The sequence below is a fragment of the Phascolarctos cinereus genome, unplaced genomic scaffold (assembly GCF_003287225.1).
Source record: "Phascolarctos cinereus isolate Bilbo 61053 unplaced genomic scaffold, phaCin_HiC Scaffold_9;HRSCAF=440, whole genome shotgun sequence".
In the NCBI taxonomy this organism is placed as follows: Eukaryota; Metazoa; Chordata; class Mammalia; order Diprotodontia; family Phascolarctidae; genus Phascolarctos; species Phascolarctos cinereus.
In genome coordinates this window covers 105,329,393-105,350,092 of record NW_027556402.1, presented here as the reverse complement: position 1 = coordinate 105,350,092, position 20,700 = coordinate 105,329,393, and the positions used below count along the sequence as shown (strand labels likewise).

The 20,700-nt window shown below is 41.6% G+C and overlaps 1 protein-coding gene across 4 annotated transcripts in view; it reads left to right on the top strand.

The window, feature by feature from the left end:
- Positions 1–20,700, top strand: part of FHIP1A (FHF complex subunit HOOK interacting protein 1A) — a 420,438-nt gene that overhangs the window by 317,545 nt on the left and 82,193 nt on the right. For all 4 annotated transcript variants that reach the window (XR_013483927.1, XM_020994122.2, XM_020994119.2 and 1 more), the window contains 2 exons: positions 3,914–4,081; positions 15,757–15,836. Coding sequence is in view for 3 of the 4 variants with exons in the window: in XM_020994122.2 (XP_020849781.1) it covers positions 3,914–4,081; positions 15,757–15,836 (248 nt within the window). In the remaining variant the exon portion in view is untranslated. The remainder of the gene's footprint in view (positions 1–3,913; positions 4,082–15,756; positions 15,837–20,700) is intronic.

The following is a 20,700-nucleotide window of genomic DNA, read 5'->3' as shown; positions in this document are numbered from 1 at the left end:
GCAACTCCAATTTCCCCCTTGAGCTTCAGCCCTACATCAAGTCACCTATTGCATATTTCTCTTTGCTTGCTCTTCTTGCACCTCAAAGTCAAGACTCTCCAAAACTGAATTTACTTTCCCCCAAAACCCATACTTCTCTAGTCTTGTGGTCAGATCCTCTAAGCTCCTCAGGATGAGAAACTCTGAGTCCCCTTTGATCCCTCTCCCCCCAATTCTGTTCCCATTTCTGATGAGTTGCCAAGTCCAGTTGGTTCTATCTCTGCAGCATCTTTCACATTTAGCCCCCTTTTCACTCCTATTGGAACTACCCTACTTCAGGCAGGCATGGCTTCCTAACTGGTCTCCCTACCTCGAGTTTCTCCCCATTCTAATCTATACCTTACTCTATTGCTTTTCTTTTGTACGTTGCATCTTGAGCCATCTCCAGTCGTCCTGATTCTTATCCGGTCACTGGACCCAGACGGCTCTGGAGGAGAAAGTGAGGCTGGTGACTTTGTACTGCCCTCCCTCACTTAAATCCGATTCACTTGCATGTCATGGCGTCACCTCCCTGATATCATGATCCTCTTCAAGAATGAAGGACAAACAGTAGCAGCAGCAACGCATCAGGTCCTTCTCACATACCTTGCTCAAAAAATTTGTGGCAACCTGTCCCCTCCCTCCCAAGGAAAATTCACATTACTTAGCTTGGCATGCAAGAGCCTGCATTATCTGGGGTCAGCTTTTTAGCCCTATATCTTACTACTCTTTTTTGTGTCCTTTCTGTTCTGGTAGCTAAGTGGTGCAGTAGATAGAGCTCTGGACTTGGAGTCAGGAAGATTTGAATTCAAATCCAGCCTTAGACACATTGTAGATTTGTGGCCCTGGACAGGACATTTAACCTCTTAACCACAGTTTCTTCACCTATAAAATGGAAATTAAATAATAAATGTCAGTCTCTTTCCAAACCTGAAATGTCATATGAATAGTAGATATTATTGTAGCCAAACTGGACTATTCCCAGCTCATCTCTCCATCCCATCTTGCCCTTTCCTGCTTTCTCCTTTTCTGTACACCATCTCAGATGCTCAGAATGGATTTCCATGACATCTCTGCCTGTTGAAATGAATCTCTCCCCTTTTTAAAGGCCCAGATTAGCTGCCATTTTCTGTGTGAAGCCTCAGTTCTGCCAGCCGTAGGGCTCTGACATCTGTGTCTTCAAACTGTTCTTTCTGTTGCTGGGGTTTCATCTATCCTTTGCCTATACCGTCTTCAAGCTTGTATTATTAGTACTGAGCTTGATATTTTGTTCCTATCTATTTAGTAAATTCTGGAAGAAGTTATTGGGAGGATAGGTAGAAGACTTACTTTCCCAATACACCCTATACAGGGTCTTATGCATTTTTTTATTGTTTACATTTGTGCTTTCATCCACATGAAGGACGCCTTGTATACAAAGTAACTCTGCTTAAGCAGATGGGCAAGCCAGGGCCACTTGTCTGTACTTTATAGTCATAGAGTTTCCTCCAGCACTCAGCAGTTAAGTGACTCTCCCAAGGTCACACAGCCATCATGTGTCTGGCTGGACTAGAACTCAGGGCTTCCTAATGCCAAGACTGGCCTTTTAGCCTCTATACCACATTCTGCCTTACACATAGTATAAGCTTAACAAAAATGTCTGCTCAATTCTCAGTGGTGATCCATGTTGTTAGTTTGTTAGTTGGTTAGTTTGTAGGCGGTCTGCTTTAAGGAGGAGCTAAGAATGATTTGTATTGTAAATAGCAGAGGCAGATTTTGAATCTAGGTTCTCCAACTACAAATCCATTTCTCTCTCTCTCTCCCTCTCCCCCTCTCCACCATTTCCTCCATCCCTCCCTCCTTTCCCCCTCTCCTGCCTTTTTCCTACCATTGTATGCAAATGGCGCTTAAAGATTTTTTTTCCCTTTCGTAGTTGAGAAATTACTACCAGTTATTTGGTTTATTAATTGCTTAATAAATTACTTCCTCTTTACTTTCATTCCATTGAATGACAGAATCTCAGATTCTGAATTAATGGAATCTGCATAGCTGTACACCTGTGCCCTGATCTAAAAAAAAAAAAAGATATTTTAACACCTCAACTATCTGGAACTCCCCTATGCAGAATACAGTCAAGTACTCAGTTTTTGAGCCAAGTAAGGATCACAGAGTCCATGTAGTAAAGGTCATTCATTTTAGTAAGAAGAAAGCCCTATGAGCCTTCCCTGAAAGCCTAAATCCATATGAGAGGCGGTTTGGCTTGGCGTGGAGAGAGATGTTCCATTTCTGACACTTTGTGGCTATGTGACCCTAAGCAAGTCTCTTAGGGGAACCCCAAGACTATTAATTGATAGGCATTACCCATTTGCTTTTGGAAGAGGGAGTTTCCTTTACCAAAAATATCACAGGTCTGGTCTCTTCTCCCAAATAAAATATTATTATGTACGTAGTTGTGCACATGTACACACACATATACAATACAGGCACAAAACATATACTATGTATGTATTTTATATATTTTATATATATATATACACACACACACACACATACAATGTACATACATATATGGATACATGTATATAATATATACACAGGTCATACTATGTATATTTAGACATATAAACATGTATATATAATACATACAGAATATGCATGTGTTTGGGTATGTATAGGTAACATTAGTTTTGCACACAACTTTTCAGAACCACATTTGAATTCCTGGAGCACTTAATTGTGCGATCACTCATTTGACACTTCCCATATACTTCCTTGAATTGTTTTTGTGTGTATACTTCTCTGTCTTCATTTAGTTTGTGAATTCCTTCAGGGCAAAGACTGTGGCTTTTTAATAAAACCTCTGATTAAAAAAAATAGCATTCTTCAGGGGCAGAGTGGTCTAGTGGGAAAGAACTCTGGATGTGGAGTCAGGGGGCAAGGGTTTGAATCCAGGCTTTGTCACTTCCTCCCAGTGTGATGTTGGGCAAGCCATTTACCTCTACACCTTAGTTTTCTCATTTATAAGCATGAAAGGGTAGGGATAGAGTCTGAAATTTCTTCTACTTCGAAATAATTCATGGAAAATAGTAGGAGCTTTTTCTTTGGAGTGGGGCAATTGGGGTTAAGTGACTTGCCCCGAGTCACACAGCTAGTGAGTGTTATGTATCTGAGGCTGGATTTGAACTCAGGTCCTCCTGACTCCAGAGCCGGTGCTCTATCCACTGCATCACCTAGCAGCCCCAGAATAGTAGGAGCTTTTGATGATTATAATAACAATAGCAACAGCAATAATAACAATAGTTAGCAGTTCTGTAGTGCTTCCCGTGTGCCAGGTACTGTGCTAAGCACTTTAAAAATGTATCTCATTTGATCCTGACAACAACCCTGGAAATATTATCCCCATTTTGCAGATGAGGAACCTGAAGCAAAATGACTTGTCCAAAGTCACACAATTATGAAATATTGTAGGGGCTTGACATATGTTTGTGAATTAGTACATCAAAGTACTTATTTGTGATATACTTTTACTTCTTGTGATCCTTTCTTTTCTTTTATTTTTTTAACAGAAAGGTGATTAGAGGTGAATGGGTACGAGGAATATTGCCACTGAAAACCTTATGATGCTTTAGTAAAAGCTGAAGATGATTAAGGCTGTGGAACCACTTGAAAAACTTTTTAAGGCTTTTCCTTTTCTTTTGCTGTATTAAATGGCTGTAGCCAGCAGGAGGTGTACAGACTGTGGCTAGGTCAAAGGCTTCAAAAGAAACCAAGTCTCCTGTTCTCAGAATGGCCCTGCTCCTGCCTTGATGGGGTCAAAGCAAGTACATCTTGGAGCTGTGAAGAGGCCTCTGAATTCCATTGTCCTGGGATTGCTGTTTGACTGGGGGACTTGTACTCACTCTGTCTTTGGTCGCAGGTGACTGTGGAGGAGGTGATGACCACGACAGCATACCTGGATCTCTTCCTGCGCAGTGTCTCGGAGCCGGCCCTCCTTGAGATCTTTCTTCGTTTTATCCTCCTGCACCAACATGAAAACGTCCACATCCTAGACACACTGACGAGTCGGATCAACACCCCGTTTAGGGTAAGTGAGGGCCAGAGAGGACCCAGTCCATCCCTTGTAAAAGGGTTGTTCTGTAACAGATTGTTCTGAGAGTCCCTTATCATCAGGAGTGAATTGAGAATGCTCCTTTTCTTTCTTCCCTCTTATTCATTGCTTCATTCAGCACTCAGTAGAGCTGAGAACTGGAAAGGAACTTAAGAGATCATATAGTCTTGTTCCTTCATTTTACAGAGTTCTAGAGAAATGAAATGAAATGACTGGTCCAAAGTCACATTGATGGTAAATAGCAGAGGCAGGTTTCAAACCCAGGCCCCTTCTGACTACAAATCTCTCTTTCTTTCTCTCCCTCCTTCTCCCCCCTACTCTCTCTCTCTCCCTCTCTCTCTCTTTCCCTCCTTCCCTCTTCTCCCTCCCTCTCCCTTTTTTCTCCTTTTCTCTCTCTCTCTTTCCCTCCTTCCCTCTTCTCCCTCCCTCTCCCTTTTTTTTTCCTTCTCTGTCTTTCCCTCTCTCCCTCCTTCCCTCTTCTCCCTTCTTTTCTCCTTCTCTCTCTTTCTCTCTTTTTCTTTCTTTCCCTCCTTCTCTCCCCCCACCCTCTATCTCTTTCTCTCTCTCTCTGTCTCTCTCTCTGTCTCTGTCTCTTTCTCTTTCTTTCCCTTCTTCCCTCTTCTCCCTCCTTCTCCCTTCTTTTCTCCTTCTCTCTCTTTCTCTCTCTTTCTCTTTCTTTCCTTCCTTCTCTCCCCCCACCCTCTATCTCTTTCTTTCTATCTCTGTCTGTCTCTCTCTTTCTCTCTCTTTCCCTCCTTCCCTCTTCTCCCTCCCTCTCCCTTTTTTTCTCCTTCTCTCTCTTTCTCTCTCTTTCCCTCCATCCCTCTTCTCCCTCCCTCTCCCTTCTTGTCTCTGTCTTTGCCTTTTACTCCCTCCCTTCTCTTCCAGGTTTCCTTATGTAACTGTGGCAATACACTAGAAAGAGGACTAGAAAAAGCATCACAGCACTTGTGCCTGATTCTCAGCTCTGTGGCTTTCTACCTGTGTAGCCTTGGACAGGCCCTCTTTGTCCTCAGTTTCCTTATTTGTAAGATGAATAGATTGTGCTAGACCTTTGAGATTAATTCTGGTTTTAAAACTGGACCTTCTCATATCTGTGGAAAGATGATGCTGATGATGTGCTTTGCTACCAGGAGTCATTTTGGCAGGGAAATGGTACTCACTGCCTTTCACAAGGACTTTTTCTAAATCTGTTTTGATTGGCACTTTCTCTTCTGAAATGAACATAATAATAATGTTCTTCTGAGGAGGTAAGATGCAGAAGAACATATGGCCTGAAGCATAAATCTAAAGCAAGGCTTCTTAACCTGGGATCTATTTTTTTTTAATTTGATAACTGAATTTTATTATAATTGGTTTCCTTTGTCATCCTAAGTATTTTGTTTTATATATTTAAAAACATTTTTCAGGGGCAGCTAGATGGCACAGTAGATAAAGCAGCAGCCCTAAAGTCAGGAGGATCTGAGTTCAAATCTGGCCTGAGACCAAACACTTGACACTTACTAGCTGTGTGACCCTGGGCAAGTCACTTAACCCCAATTGCCAAAAAACCAAAAACCAGAACCATTTTTCCTGAGAAGGGGTCCCCTACCAGAGGGGAACATGTCACACAAAAGAGTTAAGAACCCCTATTCTAACAGGAAGGGAATGAGGAGGTATCAGGTCTATGGGATCATCAGTTTAGAGAGGGAAGAGGCTTGCAGATCATCTAGTTTATCCTTCTCATTTTACAGGTGGAGAAACTGAGATCTAGAGAGAAGGGGTAAGTGGCAGAGCTAGGATTTGAACCCAAGACCTCAGACTCCAAATTTAGAACATTTTCCATTGATCCTGGATGACTTAGTGGTAAAGGCATCATGGTACATTGGGTTCAAATTCCACCTTGGACATTAGCCTTGTAACCTTTGATTGGTTGCTTAATTTCTTTGTGCCGTAAGCAGTTCTCTAAGACTTATTTACAACATTATAGATGGGTTGTGGTCTGAATTAGTAGTCAGGGTTCTACTTATTTGGTGCCTTTTATGGACCAGGCACTTAGTCTTTGGGGTACAAAGACCAAAACACAAAAGTCCCTGGCCTCAAGAAGCTTACGTTCTGTCGATGGCGGTAATGGTGGGAGCAGGTACAAAGATAAACAAATCAATGAAAAGAAAATATAAAGTGTGTGATATTCAGGATTTAAGGGTCATGTTACCATCCACAAGGTGTTTTACCTGGGCACCTGGGCAGTTATGAATTTAGGTAACCACTACATGGCTTAGAGCTCTGATTAACTTCAGAAATCCTCTTATGCCCTTTGTGGCTAAGAAACAGGGGCAAAGGAAATGGGTCCTGTAAGGAACTCTCCAGCTCTGAGCAGCCAGAGCTGTTTATGACACCAGCTCCAGCTTGGCCAAGCCTGCTTCTGTCTGTCTGTCTCTGTCTCTGTCTCTGTTTCTGTCTCTCTCTTTCTCTTTCTCTGTCTCTCTCTCTCTCTGTCTGCCTCTCTGTCTCTCTGTCTCTGTCTGCCTCTCTTTCTCTCTGTGTCTCTCTCTCTCTGTCTCTGCCTCTCTGTCTCTCTGTCTCTGTCTGCCTCTCTTTCTCTCTGTGTCTCTCTCTCTCTGTCTCTGTGTCTCTCTCTCTCTGTCTCTCTCTCTCTGTCTCTCTCTCTCTCTCTCTCTCTCTGTCTCTCTCTCTGTCTCTGTCTCTCTCTCTCTCTCTCTCTGTCTCTCTCTGTCTCTGTCTCTCTCTCTCTCTCTCTCTCTCTCTGTCTCTCTCTCTGTCTCTCTCTTTCTCTCTCCCTCTCTCTCTCTTTCTCTCTCCCCCTCTCTCTCTCTCTCTCTGTCCCTCTCTGTCTCTGTCTCTGTCTCTGTCTCTCTCTCTCTCTCTCTCTCTCTCTCTCTCTCTCTCTCTCTCTCTCTCTCTCTCTCTCTCTTTCTCTCTCCCTCTCTCTCTCTTCTCTCTCCCCCTCTCTCTCTCTCTCTCTGTCCCTCTCTGTCTCTGTCTCTGTCTCTGTCTCTGTCTCTCTCTCTCTCTCTCTCTCTCTCTCTCTCTCTCTCTCTCTCTCTCTCTCTCTCTCGCTCTCTCGCTGGCTTCCCCAGTGCAAAAGTCCCTCTTGTCTCTGCTGAAGAGGCTTCAGAACAATCAGTGGAATTAAATTTGTGGTGGTGTTGCTGCCAATTATTGCAAAATAAAACCTCTGTTCCTCTCGATGTGACTCAGGGCTTTTCTTTGGCAGGGATTCTGAGCTCTATTAGAATGTGAAAATGTGTGAATGTTTTAGAGGAGATAGAATTGAATAATGCCTTGAAAGATGGTTGCTATTTGTATAGGCGACAGTCTTGGGGGAGCACAGCATGGACAAAGGTGTGGAGGAAGGAACGACAGTGACACTTGGAGGAGACTGTGAAAGGACTGCCCTAAGCAAATGAATGAACCAGGGAGGATGGGGGTGAGGTGGGACACAGCTGATGATATTGCATAGAAGGCCAGGATTGAGAAATTGACAATGAAAACAGTGAACAGAAGAAAGATGTGATGAAAGGCCCACTTTAGGAAGGTTAATCTAGCTCTGTAATTTAACTTGCCATGCTATTTTGGTTTGAGTCTTTCATCTCACTATGCTAAATTCTTTTTTTCAAGTGATTAGATTTATTAGGTGTTCTTTTCTCATTTCATTTCATTTTATTATCATTATTATTATTTTTTTTTAGTGAGGCAGTTGAGGTTAAGTGACTTGCCCAGGGTCACATAGCTAGTACGCGTCAACTGTCTGAGGTTAGATTTGAACTCAGGTCCTCCTGACTCTAAGACCAGGTCTCTATCTACCGTGCCACCTAGCTGCCCCATTTTTGCTTTTTTTTTTTAAATGAGAAGTTTTTGTTTTTTTAAAGCAAGAAGACTTGAGTTCAAATCTGCACTTCAGACTAGCTGGGTGACTCTAGGTGAGTCACTTAACCCTGTTTGTCTCAGTTTTGTCATCTGTAAAATGAACTGGAAAAGGAAATGGCAAACCACTCCAGTATCTTTGCCAAGAAAACCCTAAATGAGGTCAGGAAAAGTTGGATGTGACTGAAATTGTTGAATGAGAGATTTTTAGCCCAAGTGTATCAAAGGAATAGCATTAGTTGTAATGTAATAGAGAAATTAACAGAGAGCCACGTGGCCATGCCATCTCTTGGTTCAGAGAAGGTTTGGTGATGGTGGGGATGGCAGGTTAGTCAAGCAAAGGGTTGCCCTCTGCCTTCAGTCCTTCTGACTCCACCAAAGTCTTGTAGGGTTATCTTAAGCTGTTTGATATCTCTGTGACTCGTGTTCTCCAGTTATGGGATCAAGTTGATACATTTTCTTTGTCATGAGATTTTCATATTTAAGTTTGCTTTGAATTTGATTTATTGAAAGATGTTAGACAAGATTACTCCGAGTCCCTCAGTAGATATGTGGTGTACTTTGATAAAATGAAAGTAATAAAAAGTAGCTTAGTTCACCATGTATTTATTGAGTCCCTAATGTGTGCGGGGCACTGAGCTAAGTACACTGAAAGATGGTAAAGAAGGCTTAGACAGCCCTCTGTATTGTTGGGCAGACAAGATGTACCCTTCTGAAACAAGTAGAGAATGTACCTGATAATGATAATTGCTAACACTGATGTGGCACTTTTAAGCTTGATGCTTTATATAGGATTGTAGGCTAAGAGGTAGATGGAACCTTATCAGTCATCTAATTCAACCCTCTCATTTTACTGATTAGGAAACAGGTTAAGTGACTTCTGCAGGGTCCTAGGGACTCTCTGTGGATGTTCAGACATATTTATTTTGAGTGTGGGGGCCCTACAAGTATTTGGGGGCTCAATGTAATTTACTAACAGAAACATCTGGAGAACCTGAGCATCTAGAGGGAATCTTTCTTATTTTTTATTTGATTCTCACAACCACATGCCAAATGAGGATTGAGAGGGAGAATGGGGATGTTTTAGCCTGGAAGTAGCTAGTGGTGCAATTGACCTGGAGTCAGGAAGAGATGAGTTCAAATGTAGCCTCAGATACTTAAGTGACCCCAGACAAGTCATTTAACCTCTGTTTGCTTCAATGCAATGGAGATAATAACAATACTTACCTCCCAAAGTGGTTGTGAGGATTGAATGAGATAACATTTGCACATTGTAGGTCTCATAGTAGAAGCTTAATAAACATTTATTCCTCCCTCTCTCCTCTCTGGAGAATGGCAGACATAGAGGGACATGGTAGCTTGGTGGGTTTTTTTTGTTTGTTTGTTTTGTTTTTTGCGAGGCAGGTGACTTGCCCAGGGTCCATGGTAGCTATCTTTAAGTACTTGAAAGGCTGTTCCGTGGAAAGGGGTAGGCGTTTAAGGGGGCAATTTTTGGCTTACTATACGGCAAAACTTCTTAACAATGGAATTAACCAAGGTAAATTGGATAGCCCTGGGAGATTGTAGATTCCCCTTCTCTGGAAGTCTTCAAGCAAAGACTTGATAACCACTTGCAAGATATGTTGTAGTGGGGATTCCTTTGTTTGGGTATGGGTTAGACTAAATCAGGAATCAGCAAATAGTGGCCCCCTGACCAAATCTGGTCTGCCTGCTTTAGTAGGGCTTGTGAGCTAAGAACAGTTTTTTACTTTGTAAAATAAAGTTTTATTGTATCTAGAAATGAAAAACTATTGTTAGCTCATAGGCAGTACCAAAAGAGGTGGTGGGCTAGCGCCGTTGTTTGCCAGCCCCTGTACTAAATGGTCACTGAGGTCTCTTCTAACTCAGAAATTCTAATTCTGTACAGTGGGTATTTCTGTCTTTATTTTATAGATGAAGAAGCTGAACCTTGGAAAGGTTGAATTACTTGCCTCTGGTCACACAGAGGTGGAATTAGAAGCCTGGCCTCTCCTGCTTCCAGATTCAGTGCTCTGTCCACTCAGTAATATATGCTTTTCTAAGTAATAGGTGATTAAGTCCTACTGTCTATATAGATAGTAGGCATACGAGGAGATCAGAGAAGGGAGAGATCATTGTTGTCTAGAGGAGGTGAGATTTGAACTGGACTTTGAAAGAAGGCTAGGATGGATTTGTATGAACAGAGAAAGTTCCATGGGAGGGATTTAGTATGAACAGCTGTGTGGAGCCCTGCATGAGTGTGCCACTTTTAGGATATAGTTATGAGGCTGACCTGAGGAAATGGGAGGTAATGGGAGAAATGTCTGCCAGTTGGCAATGAAAGCAATGGGAAGTCATTGAAGGCTACTGAGCTGGAGAGTAATGTGATGAAAGCAGGATCCAGAAATATTTCTCTAGTGTCATTGTGCAATATGGAATGGAGAGGGCAAATACTAGAAGCAAGAAGACTAATTGGGAGGTTCTTGCAGTACATTGGATGTAGGGTGATGGAAGACCCCTCCCTAAGTTGGTAGCTATAGGAATGGAGAAGGAAAGGTGACTATATAGAAGGAAGAAGTCATGTGACCTGATGACATTGAATATAGTGGATCAGAGTTTCCCAAGAAGTCAGGTGACTCCAGAGAAACTGGAGTAATTATGGTGTTACTGAAAGAAGTGAGATAGTTGGGAAAGGGGGAGCCAAATTGAGGCCTGAAGTTTGATTTGAGGTGATGGCAAGATGTTCAAGTGAAAATGGTGATTGAGCAGTGGACTGAAATTCAGATGAGAGGTCAAAATCGAAGGAACACGTTTTGGAGTCACAGTCCATAGTTTCATGGAATTAGAAAGGAGGAGTTATCCAAACGAGGGAGTGTACAGATGAGGACTGAATCTTGTTGAATGCCTGAAGTTAGGTGGTAAAAGAAGAGTGGATCCTAAGAAGGACATACTCGACCACTGAAAATTAGGAGAAAATGAGGATAGTACAATGTCACGGCAAAGGAATGAGTTGTAAGAAGTGAAGGGGAAGATTTATAGTGCCACATTCCAAAGAAAAGTTGAGAAGGAGGAGGATCCCTCACTCCCAAAAAAGGGACATTGGATTTGGAAAGAAGGAAATTACTAGGGCTCTTCAGAAGATTGGTTTCAGTAGTAAGCAGAGAATTCAGATTGTTGGGGAGATGAAAGAAATGAGTGATAAGGTAGTAGGTAGTAATGACAGAAAGTCTCAGGGTCATTTGTTAGAAAGATAGGGTAATGAAATAGGAACAAAAAACATTTAGTAAATTACTACAGTATACAAGACACTGAGCTAGGCCCTAAAGGAGAAACAAATGTAAGATATACTAACTACCTTCAAGGAGCTCACCATCTATTACTTATCAGTTTCAAAGATCCATGACTTTGTTGCCATAGGTATTCCTTCCACCAATCCAGATGCTAACCCCTCAGTAGATGGTTTAATAAACAAACCGACCAACCCTTGGTAGCCAAATTAGTGGTGATAATCTCTCTAATTTTAATTAGGCTGGTCTTCAGATGACAAACATTTTGTTGCTGGGACTATAATTGAAAGCTTTTCAGCTTGGCTGGTGTCTACTGGCAAAGCTTTTGAGTTCTAGGGTTAACCCCATCCCACAATGAGGTACAAGAGCAGAACTTCAGCAGATATTAAATTCCAAAATGTGTGTTGAGTAGATACAATAATATGTACACAAATAGCTGTATTATAAATTACATGACGAAGGTAGCATGAGGCAGTGGATAGGGCATTGGGTTTGGAGTTGGAGGACCAGGGTTTGAATCTCAGTTCTGCCATGTGCAATCTAGGTGATATTAGGCTAGTATTATAGCCTCCTTGGGTCTCAATTTCCTCATTTATAAAAGAAGAAGATTGGATTAGTCCCTTCCAGCTAAATATCTCTTCCAAAATATGAAGGAGGGGTCAGAGAGAGAAGCTTGAGACAAGAAAGGGTCACTTCTATCTGGGAATAACAGGGTAGGAGCCTGAAGGTAGGGCCTTCATGGAGGAGGTGGGACCTGAACTGGGTTTTAAAGGAGAAGAAAGAATCCAAAAGGCAGAAATATTGGAGACCTGCATTCTAGACATGATGGTGGCATAACTAATATATAGTGTTCATGGACCGCAGAGCCAGACTGGCAAATGGTAAAATGATCTAGTTTGATTGGACAGTCATATAAAATAGCTTGCAAAGGTAAGGTGGAGCCAGATTGTGGAGCCTTAATGGACAGGATCAGGAACATATGTTTAATTTGGTAGGCAATAAAGAGCCACTGAGGGTTTTTGAGCAAGATGACCTGACTGGAGATAGGGAGCCCAGCTGATGCAGGAGTAATGGAATGAAGGAGATGGATCAGTATTAGAATTTACTAGACTTAGCAACTTATTGGATTCAATTCATTTCAACAAATATTTACTAAGTGCCTACTAAGGGACAGGCACTGTGAACTAAGCACTGGGCATACAAAGACACAAACACAATAGTCCGTGTTTTCTAGGTCCTTCTGATGGATGGAAGAGATGAAATAGAAGGAAGGCCCATGGGTGAACCTCAAGTTTTAAGCTTTGGTGACTGGGGAAGATGGTGGTATGAACAAGAAAAATAGGCAATTTAGGAGAATGGATTGGTTTGTAGATTAAGATGATATGTTCAGTTTGGGACACAGAGACCTGGTCTTGGAGCCAGGAAGACTTGGTTCTATGCCTGTCTCTGACATATACTGGCTGTGTGACTTTGAGTAAGTCACTTAACTTCTCAGTGCCCCAGAAAACTCTAAAATCTCAAAGGAAGGTGCAGAGAAGGTGCTGACCTTCATTGGTAAAGGGAATTTCTTCATCTCTGTGCTAGTGAATTCACAGGTCCGATTCCATTCCCCATCCCTGCATTTGAGGTGCTGGTTAGACAATTCAAGTCATCTTCTCTTCATCTGGAAGAGCATGGGCAAAGGAAAAACATGGCATGCATTTGGGCTATAGACAGGGGTCCTTTTTAGACCAGGGAGGCATGTGAAATAAGGCTGCAAAGGTAGCTTGGTGCCGCATTTGGAGATCCCTATCCCTGTCCCTGTCAGCAGTGCCACCATTTTACCTGTCACCATGCACATAACGTTCCAGTCACCTTTGATTCCTTACCTCCCTGGTTCCACAGAGCCAATCAGTAGCTCTTTTGATGCCATCAAAGTATTTGTTGCAGCTCTCCCCTCCCTACCATTCCCACTGCCATGACCCTAGGGTAGTACTGTATTGCCTGTTGCCTGGAATATTGCCGTGTTCCCTCAGAAGGTCTTCACGTCCTTTGTCTTTCCCTCCCGTAGCTCATCTTATACAACATTGCCAGATTAAGCTTACAAATGTATATGCCTCTCAGTTAAAATTCAGACTTCTCTATTTGGCCTTTCAAGCTCTTCACATGATGCCCTTCATTATAAAATACTCTATGAAGTACTGACATGCTTACTTATTCTCTTCTTATACTGAACTGACTCATTCCGTATCACTCTCTGTTATGAACTTGGCATTCCAGCAAAACTAAGCTGCTTGGCGTTTTAAATAGATGATATTACATCTTCTGCCTACCCTCCATGCCCTTGTATTGGCTGTCCCCCAAGCTTAGAATGCCCACCTGTCTCATCTCTACCTCTTAGAATCCTTCTCTCTCTTTAAGGCTCAGCTCAGATGCCATGTCTGACACAAGGCCTTTCTGGCCATTTCTCCTCTCATTTGCCTTCTTTCTGGGCCCCATGGGTACTTCCATTAAACTTGTGGAATACAGCAAGACATTAATTAGTTTATTTCATAGCACACTAGGTACTGAGTAAGCAGGCTGCCAACAAGATTAAATCTTCAGAGATTTTTTTCAGAGTATTTTGAATATTTCCCTTAAAAATCCTGTGAAGACTATAAAAAAAAGTCCCTTAAAAGAGTCTGTAATTGTGGGGTCCCGTGGGTTAGATCAGTATAGCGTATTGGATAGAGAGCCAGCCCACTTCTGACATGTGCTGGTTGTGAGACCCTGGGCAAGTCATTTAGCCTTTCAATGGTCCAAGTTGCTCTTGAAGACTCCAAGTTGCAGAAATGGTGCCCGATTGCTCATTTAGGAGTTTCCTCAACAGAAAAATCACAGCCCTTATCTCTATCCCTAATTGTAGAATCATGCTTATTCTTGTTCTGAACATTCATGGGTAGATCAAAGAAGGGAAGAGAATAGAGTCCCACCCCTAGCTCCAGCCCAAGTTGTGATGTTGGCCTCCTGGGCAAGCCCTGCTCTCAGGCTTCCTGGTCTCTTGGCCCATGTCTCCATTGCCAGCCATCTACCTTCTTCCTAAACTCATTCATCCATTCCCAGAGATGTACTAGTGCTTATCCTCTTCTCTCCAGAGTATTGGGTACTCTTTATTGCCTCATAGACACTTCAGTATTTCAGAAACCATGATTTCTTTCACTTTCGTGGGTATTCCTTCCATTGACCCATACCACAGCCCTGCCATAACTTGGTAGATGATCTTTGAAAGATGCTGGGAGCAAAACATTTATCACCTTGCAGTCAACCTCTTGTTGAACACTCTGGATTTTAGCTAGATTGTTCCTCAGATGATTGCCATTCAGGACGTTGCTGTGCCCATCCTTGGCATCTTCCTAACTTAGAAAGACTTGCCAATGCTTGAGCACAGCTAGCCTTGCCTTCAAGAATGAATGATTATTGGGGCAGCTAGGTGGCATGGTGGATTCTGGCCTTGGAGTCAGAAGGATCAAGTTCAAATCTGGCCTCAGACACTCCACATTTACTAGCTCTGTGACCCTGGGCAGTTCACTTAACCCTGATTGCCTCACCAAAAAGCAAAAAAAGAAAAAGAAAAAGAGTGGTTATGCTATAATGACATGGCCAAGTAGGACTTGAGTGTAGAACTTAACAGATGGGAGAGATTCAATGCAGAGGTTTATTCAAAGAAGATCTGGTAAGTTATTACTCATTTGGGTACTTTGCTTCTTGGATTGCTCATTTTCTTTTCCCTGAATTCAGGGTTACTCAATTTAATTAGTAAATCATCTTTGAAAAATATATTATGGTTATTACATAATAATAGCTGATATTTGTATACTGTCCTAAAGTTTGCACAGCATTTTATAGACATCATTTCATTTGAACCTTACAGCGACTTTCAGAGGTGGAGATTACAGGGATTATTTCCCTGTATTGTGGATCTGGAAGCTCAGAGAGGCTCTGGTCAGAGGCTGGGGCTCAGAGATGTTAAGTGACTTGCCCATGGTCACATAGCTAGTATGTGTCAGAGGTAGGACTTGAACCCAGGCCTTCATGACTTCAAGGCCATCCCTGCATCCTCCATGCCACATCGTCTTCCTAACTTAATATTAGCCTTGCCTTATTCTGTTTCGGTTCACAGTAACCTGACTGTCTGCACGTAAAGGGAGCTCAGGAGGAAAACGTCAGAAATAAGCAGATCATTCTAAATTGAAAAGTACATATAGATAAAGGCTGAACCTTTATAAGATGGAGGTATTATCAGTCTAAATATTTGTAAGAAGGCTCCCCTGTGAAATAATGTACTTCTAGGCATCCTCATCAAATCCAATGGGGGCATTTATGGGATGGTTGTGCATTTTCTCCAGCATTCTTGTGGCTTGATGAAAAGTACCCCACATGGTCTATTTTGTATTGTGGTTGTGAACTACCCTTGTAGTCTTTGGGGAGGCAGAGCTGTCACTGAGGGATCAAGAATGAAACGTGGGTTTTATTGTTTTCCAGCTGTGTGTGGTGTCTCTGGCACTCTTCAGAACCCTTATTGGCTTACACTGTGAAGATGTGATGCTGCAGCTGGTTCTAAGGTGAGATCCCATTGTTTTTCTCTTTCTTTTTTTTTTTCTACTTAAATAATGGTGACTTCCTTTGTTTTGTTCCCGTAAGACAAGCCAAATAGAGCCTTTGCTGGGGCAGGGATGAAAAAACAACAAAAACCCTCACTGTAAAATAACCGAAGGAAAATTCCCTTAACTTTTTCTGTGTTGTTTCCCAAAGTTAATTTAAGAGCTTTTCTATTTAAATTTGTAGGAGGCCATATAGAGGTGGTATGGGACAGGAAGAGGAACTGTAGATAGGGATTCAAATCCCAAATCTGCCATTTTATTATCTGGGCCCTCAGATAACTAACTCACTTTATCTCACCTGGCCTCAGTTTACGTGTTTAGAAAACGAGCACTAGCTGGTCCTTGCGGTCTCTTCTAATTCTGATGATCTTTTGCAATACATTCAGAAGAAAATCTGCCTTTGAAAACTTGAAATAGATGAATATTTGAAACACGTGTGAGTTTTCATCATTTTCTGTCTTTTCCCTGAATCCAAATCCTCTTCTCTCTAACTCACACAGTCACCACCACCCTGGTTCAGCCCCTTATTGTGGCTCTTCTGTAATATCACAGTACCTTCCCAATTGGTCTCCAGGCTGTAAACCTCACTCCTCTTCAAACTGTCTACCAAAAGGTTTTCCTAGATTGCAAGTGTGATCATATCTTTCCCCTTAGGGCAGGGGTTCTTAACCTGAAGTCCATGAACATAAAATTTGTTTTCTAACTATTCCATTATAATTGGTTTCCTTTGTAATCCTATGTATTTTATTTTATGCATTTGAAAACGTTGTTCTGCAAAGGGACCTATAGACTTTGGCAGACTGCCCAAGGGGTCCATGACACAAAAAAGGGTTAACAAGTCCTACCATAGTGACCAGGACACCCTTCTCTGGTTGGTATTTAAAGCCTTTCACAGGCTGACTCCAGCCTACCTTCACAGTTTTATTATGCATTGATCCCCTTCACACACTCGGTGTCCAACTGCCCTCATTGTTCACATACTGTACTCCTTCTGTCTATGTCTCTTTGTCCCAGTTGTTCCTAAAGCCTGGAAATACTCACTTTCCGCCCTCTGCTTCTTAGAAGCCCTTGTTGCCTTCAAATTTCTTCTTTATTTAAAAATTTAAACTATTTAAACTTAAACATCAAACAAAATGCATATAATAAATTTAACTACATGTAACTTTCAAAACTGTCCAGCTTATTTGTGTTTCCTTCTGGCCTGAATTCTGTTCATAATACTTTAGTGGCCCACTTTTCTTTCTTTCTTTTTTCTTTTTCTCCTCCCTCCCTCCCTTCCTTCTCTGTCTCTTTCTCTATTTCTCTCTCTGTCTTTTCCTTTCTTTCTTCTTTCTTTCTTTCTTTCTTTCTTTCTTTCTTTCTTTCTTTCTTTCTTTCTTTCTTTTCTTTCTTTCTTTCTTTCTTTCTTTTTCTTTCTTTCTCTTTCTTTCTTTCTTTCTTTCTTTCTTTCTTTCTTTCTTTCTTTCTTTCTTTCTTTCTTCCTTCCTTCCTTCCTTCCTTCCTTCCTTCCTTCCTTCCTCTCTTTCTCTCTTTCTCTCTCTCTTTCTCTCTCTTTCTTTCTTTCTTTCTTTCTTTCTTTCTTTCTTTCTTTCTTCTTTCTTTCTTTCTTTCTTTTCTTTCTTTCTTTTTCTTTCTTCCTTCCTTCCTTCCTTCCTTCCTTCCTTCCTTCCTTCCTTCCTTCCTTCCTTCCTTCCTTCCTTCCTTCCTTCCTTCCTTCCTTCCTCTCTCTCTCTCTCTCTTTCTCTCTCTCTTTCTCTCTTTCTTTCTTTCTCTCTTTCTTTCTCTCTTTCTTCTTTCTCTTTCTTTCTTTCTTTCTTTCTTTCTTTCTTTCTTTCTTTCTTTCTTTCTTTCTTTCTTTCATAACCTCATAGTTAATAAATTCCAGAGTTGAAATTTGAATCCAGATCTTCCTAATTTTTAAGTCCAGCACACTTTTCACACAAAGCAGTTGCTTTAAAGATACTAGAATGAAATACATCTAATTCCCTGAAGGTGTGACAGGAGTTGTCAAGGAGCAATGGGAGCTTTCTGCTTATGTGTCCCAGGGTCATATTTGGTACATGTTGCCAGTGACTGGAAGGGAGAGCTCGCTGGCTCTGGACTGAACTTGGTGACCACAATAAATGAGGGTATCCATTTGATTGCTAGAGGAGGAGCAACACCCAAGTTTGCAGAAAGGCCTCACAGCTGGTGCACGTTGTTACTTCTGTTGGAGGTCAGAGGTAAAAAAAGATGATATGGTATTGGAATTGGAAACTGACTCATGGAATGGTTCCTTTGGTTTGGAAAGGAAGGAAGGAAGGAAGGAAGGAAGGAAGGAAGGAAGGAAGGAAGGAAGGAAGGAAGGAAGGAAGGAAAGAAGAAAAAGGGGAGAGAGGGAAGGGAAAGGAAAGAAAGAATACAAGCTAGATTTAGACTCGGAAGACCTGGGTTCAAATCCTCACTCATCTCTTTGCTACTTTTCCACCATGGGCCAAATCAGTTTGTTTGTGGTAAGAGTTTGCTGAGACAGTTATCTATGGGAGGACGATACTTACCCAAATATGAGTTGATACTGTCTGGTATGGGATAGATAATGAACAGTTTTTAGCTATACTTCACAGACTTCAAGTGGTATTAACTTCATAATCCTGTTCATATGCTGTACAGACATATTTGAAAGTGGTCTGGGAAGGAGAAATAGAACAAAGGGGAAGTTTCTAGGTGAATTAAAAAAATAGCTGTCTAGAGAAATTTGTGTACTTCTAGGTGTGAGCTCAAAATAATCTTTTTTCCCCCCTCTGGACATCTGAATGTCACCTTCTCCATATGTCTATAAGTATATACACATGCACACAGACATATATGTATGTATGTTTGTATATGCATACATGTAGACATATACTCTACACGAATGTCTATATCTACACCACAGGGAATATGTGTATTATAGGACAGATAACTGTGATGCACATCCAGATGACCCATAGGGCTGTTTGTGATCTCTTTGTTACATTTTATGAATTGATTGCCTGATCTGAACCCAGTGAAGTTCAAAATCCCCTATATAACTCTTTTAAAACATAAAAAATTAAAAAAACCAAACAAACCAGAGGTTCTATTCTCCCTCATATTCCACTAAAGATCTCTGACGCCTCATTATGTGGCAGAGGTGACACTTTGAACTCTCAAGGAGAGTTTCCTTTCTTTTCTTTCTTTTCTATTCTTTTCTTTTCCCTGACTTTAAACAAAATGAGGGCCATTTTCACATCAGTTGTGGAACTGAGCTCCATCTTCTCATTGATTTTTGCCTGCTGGGATTGTATGTCTCTGAAGGTGTTGACATCCCATCTCTGTAAAGCACGTCCTACGTCTGCTTTGGGTTGTTTTATTCTTTATTTTCTTGCCTTGGAGTATATGTATGTGTGTGTATGTGCATGTGTGTGTATGTATGTATGAATGTGTGAGTTTTAACATGGCCAGTGTGTGACTGATGCCCTTCCTAGCTACTGACTGATGGGCACTCAACTTTCCGCTGAATCTGGTGTATCATTTTAATGAGTGAGGCCCACGAGAGTGGGAGGAAATGTGTGGGGTTGCACGGAAGAGGGGACAGGGCTGCAGTAAGAAGATGCTAGCAGCATGACCCTGAGTTATCTGATTGTTTTTCTCCAATCAGACATTTGGTCGGTGCTTTAAGGTTTGATCTTAATAACAACAGCTAACATTGATGTAGTGCTTTGAAAGCACTCATTTGACTCTGAAAAGAATAACAATTCCTGGCATTCACACAGTGCTTGAAGGCTTACAAAGTGCTTGAAATGCATTATCTCATTTTATCCTCACAACAATCATGTGCCAAGATTATTATTTTGCAGATGAAGAAACTGAGCCTTAGAGAAGTTACATAAATTGTCTGTGGTCTCACAGCTGGTAAGGGTCAGAATTTAGAATTAGAACCCAGGTCTCTCTTGACTACAAATCCAGTCTTCTTTTCACTAATACCAAGATTAGAACCCAGGTCTCTCTTGACTCCAAATCCATCGCTCTCTCCACTATGCCACACTGCCTTCCCAATGTACTTGCCTCACAAAACACTGTGAAGTGAGTAATGTTATTATCCCCATTTTACAGATGAAGAAACTGAGACTTAGAGAAATGAAATGACTTGCCCATAGTCACATGGCTAATAAGTATTAGCAGCAAGATTTAAACCTATGGGCCTTTTGATGACGCGTTCAGACAGTGTTCTTTCTATTACATTCTCTTTTACTGCACAAGCAGGCTATGGAGAGGCCAGTACTTAGCACAGTTCCTGGCACACAGTAGGTGCCTAATAAATGTTTATCAATTGATTGATTTGGTCTAATGGCTATAGACCTAGTTCTGAGTTCTGAGACCATGTGACCATTGACACAGGTCACTTTAACTTCTCAGTGCCTTAGTTTCTTGGGAACAACAACAATAATAATAATAGCTGATCTGTGTCACATAGCCATTGTGAAAAAGTACTTCTGTATTTTTTAAACTAGGGCAGCTAGGTGGCGACAGTGAATAGAGCTCTGGGTCTAGAGTCGGAAGACATGAAGACCTGAGTTCAAATTTGGCCTCAGACGCTTACTAGCTGTGTGACCCTAGGCAAGTCACTTCACCCTATTTGCCGTAGTTTCCTCATCTGTAAAATGAGCCGGAGAAGGATGGCAAACCACTCCAGTGTCTTTGCCAAGAAAATCCCAAATGGGGTCATGAAGAGTCAGCCATGACTGAAACAACAGATCGGCAACAGCAAAATCTTTTAAACTGCAGTGAAAATGTGAGAATCATTGTGGTTCTACCCAGAGAATTT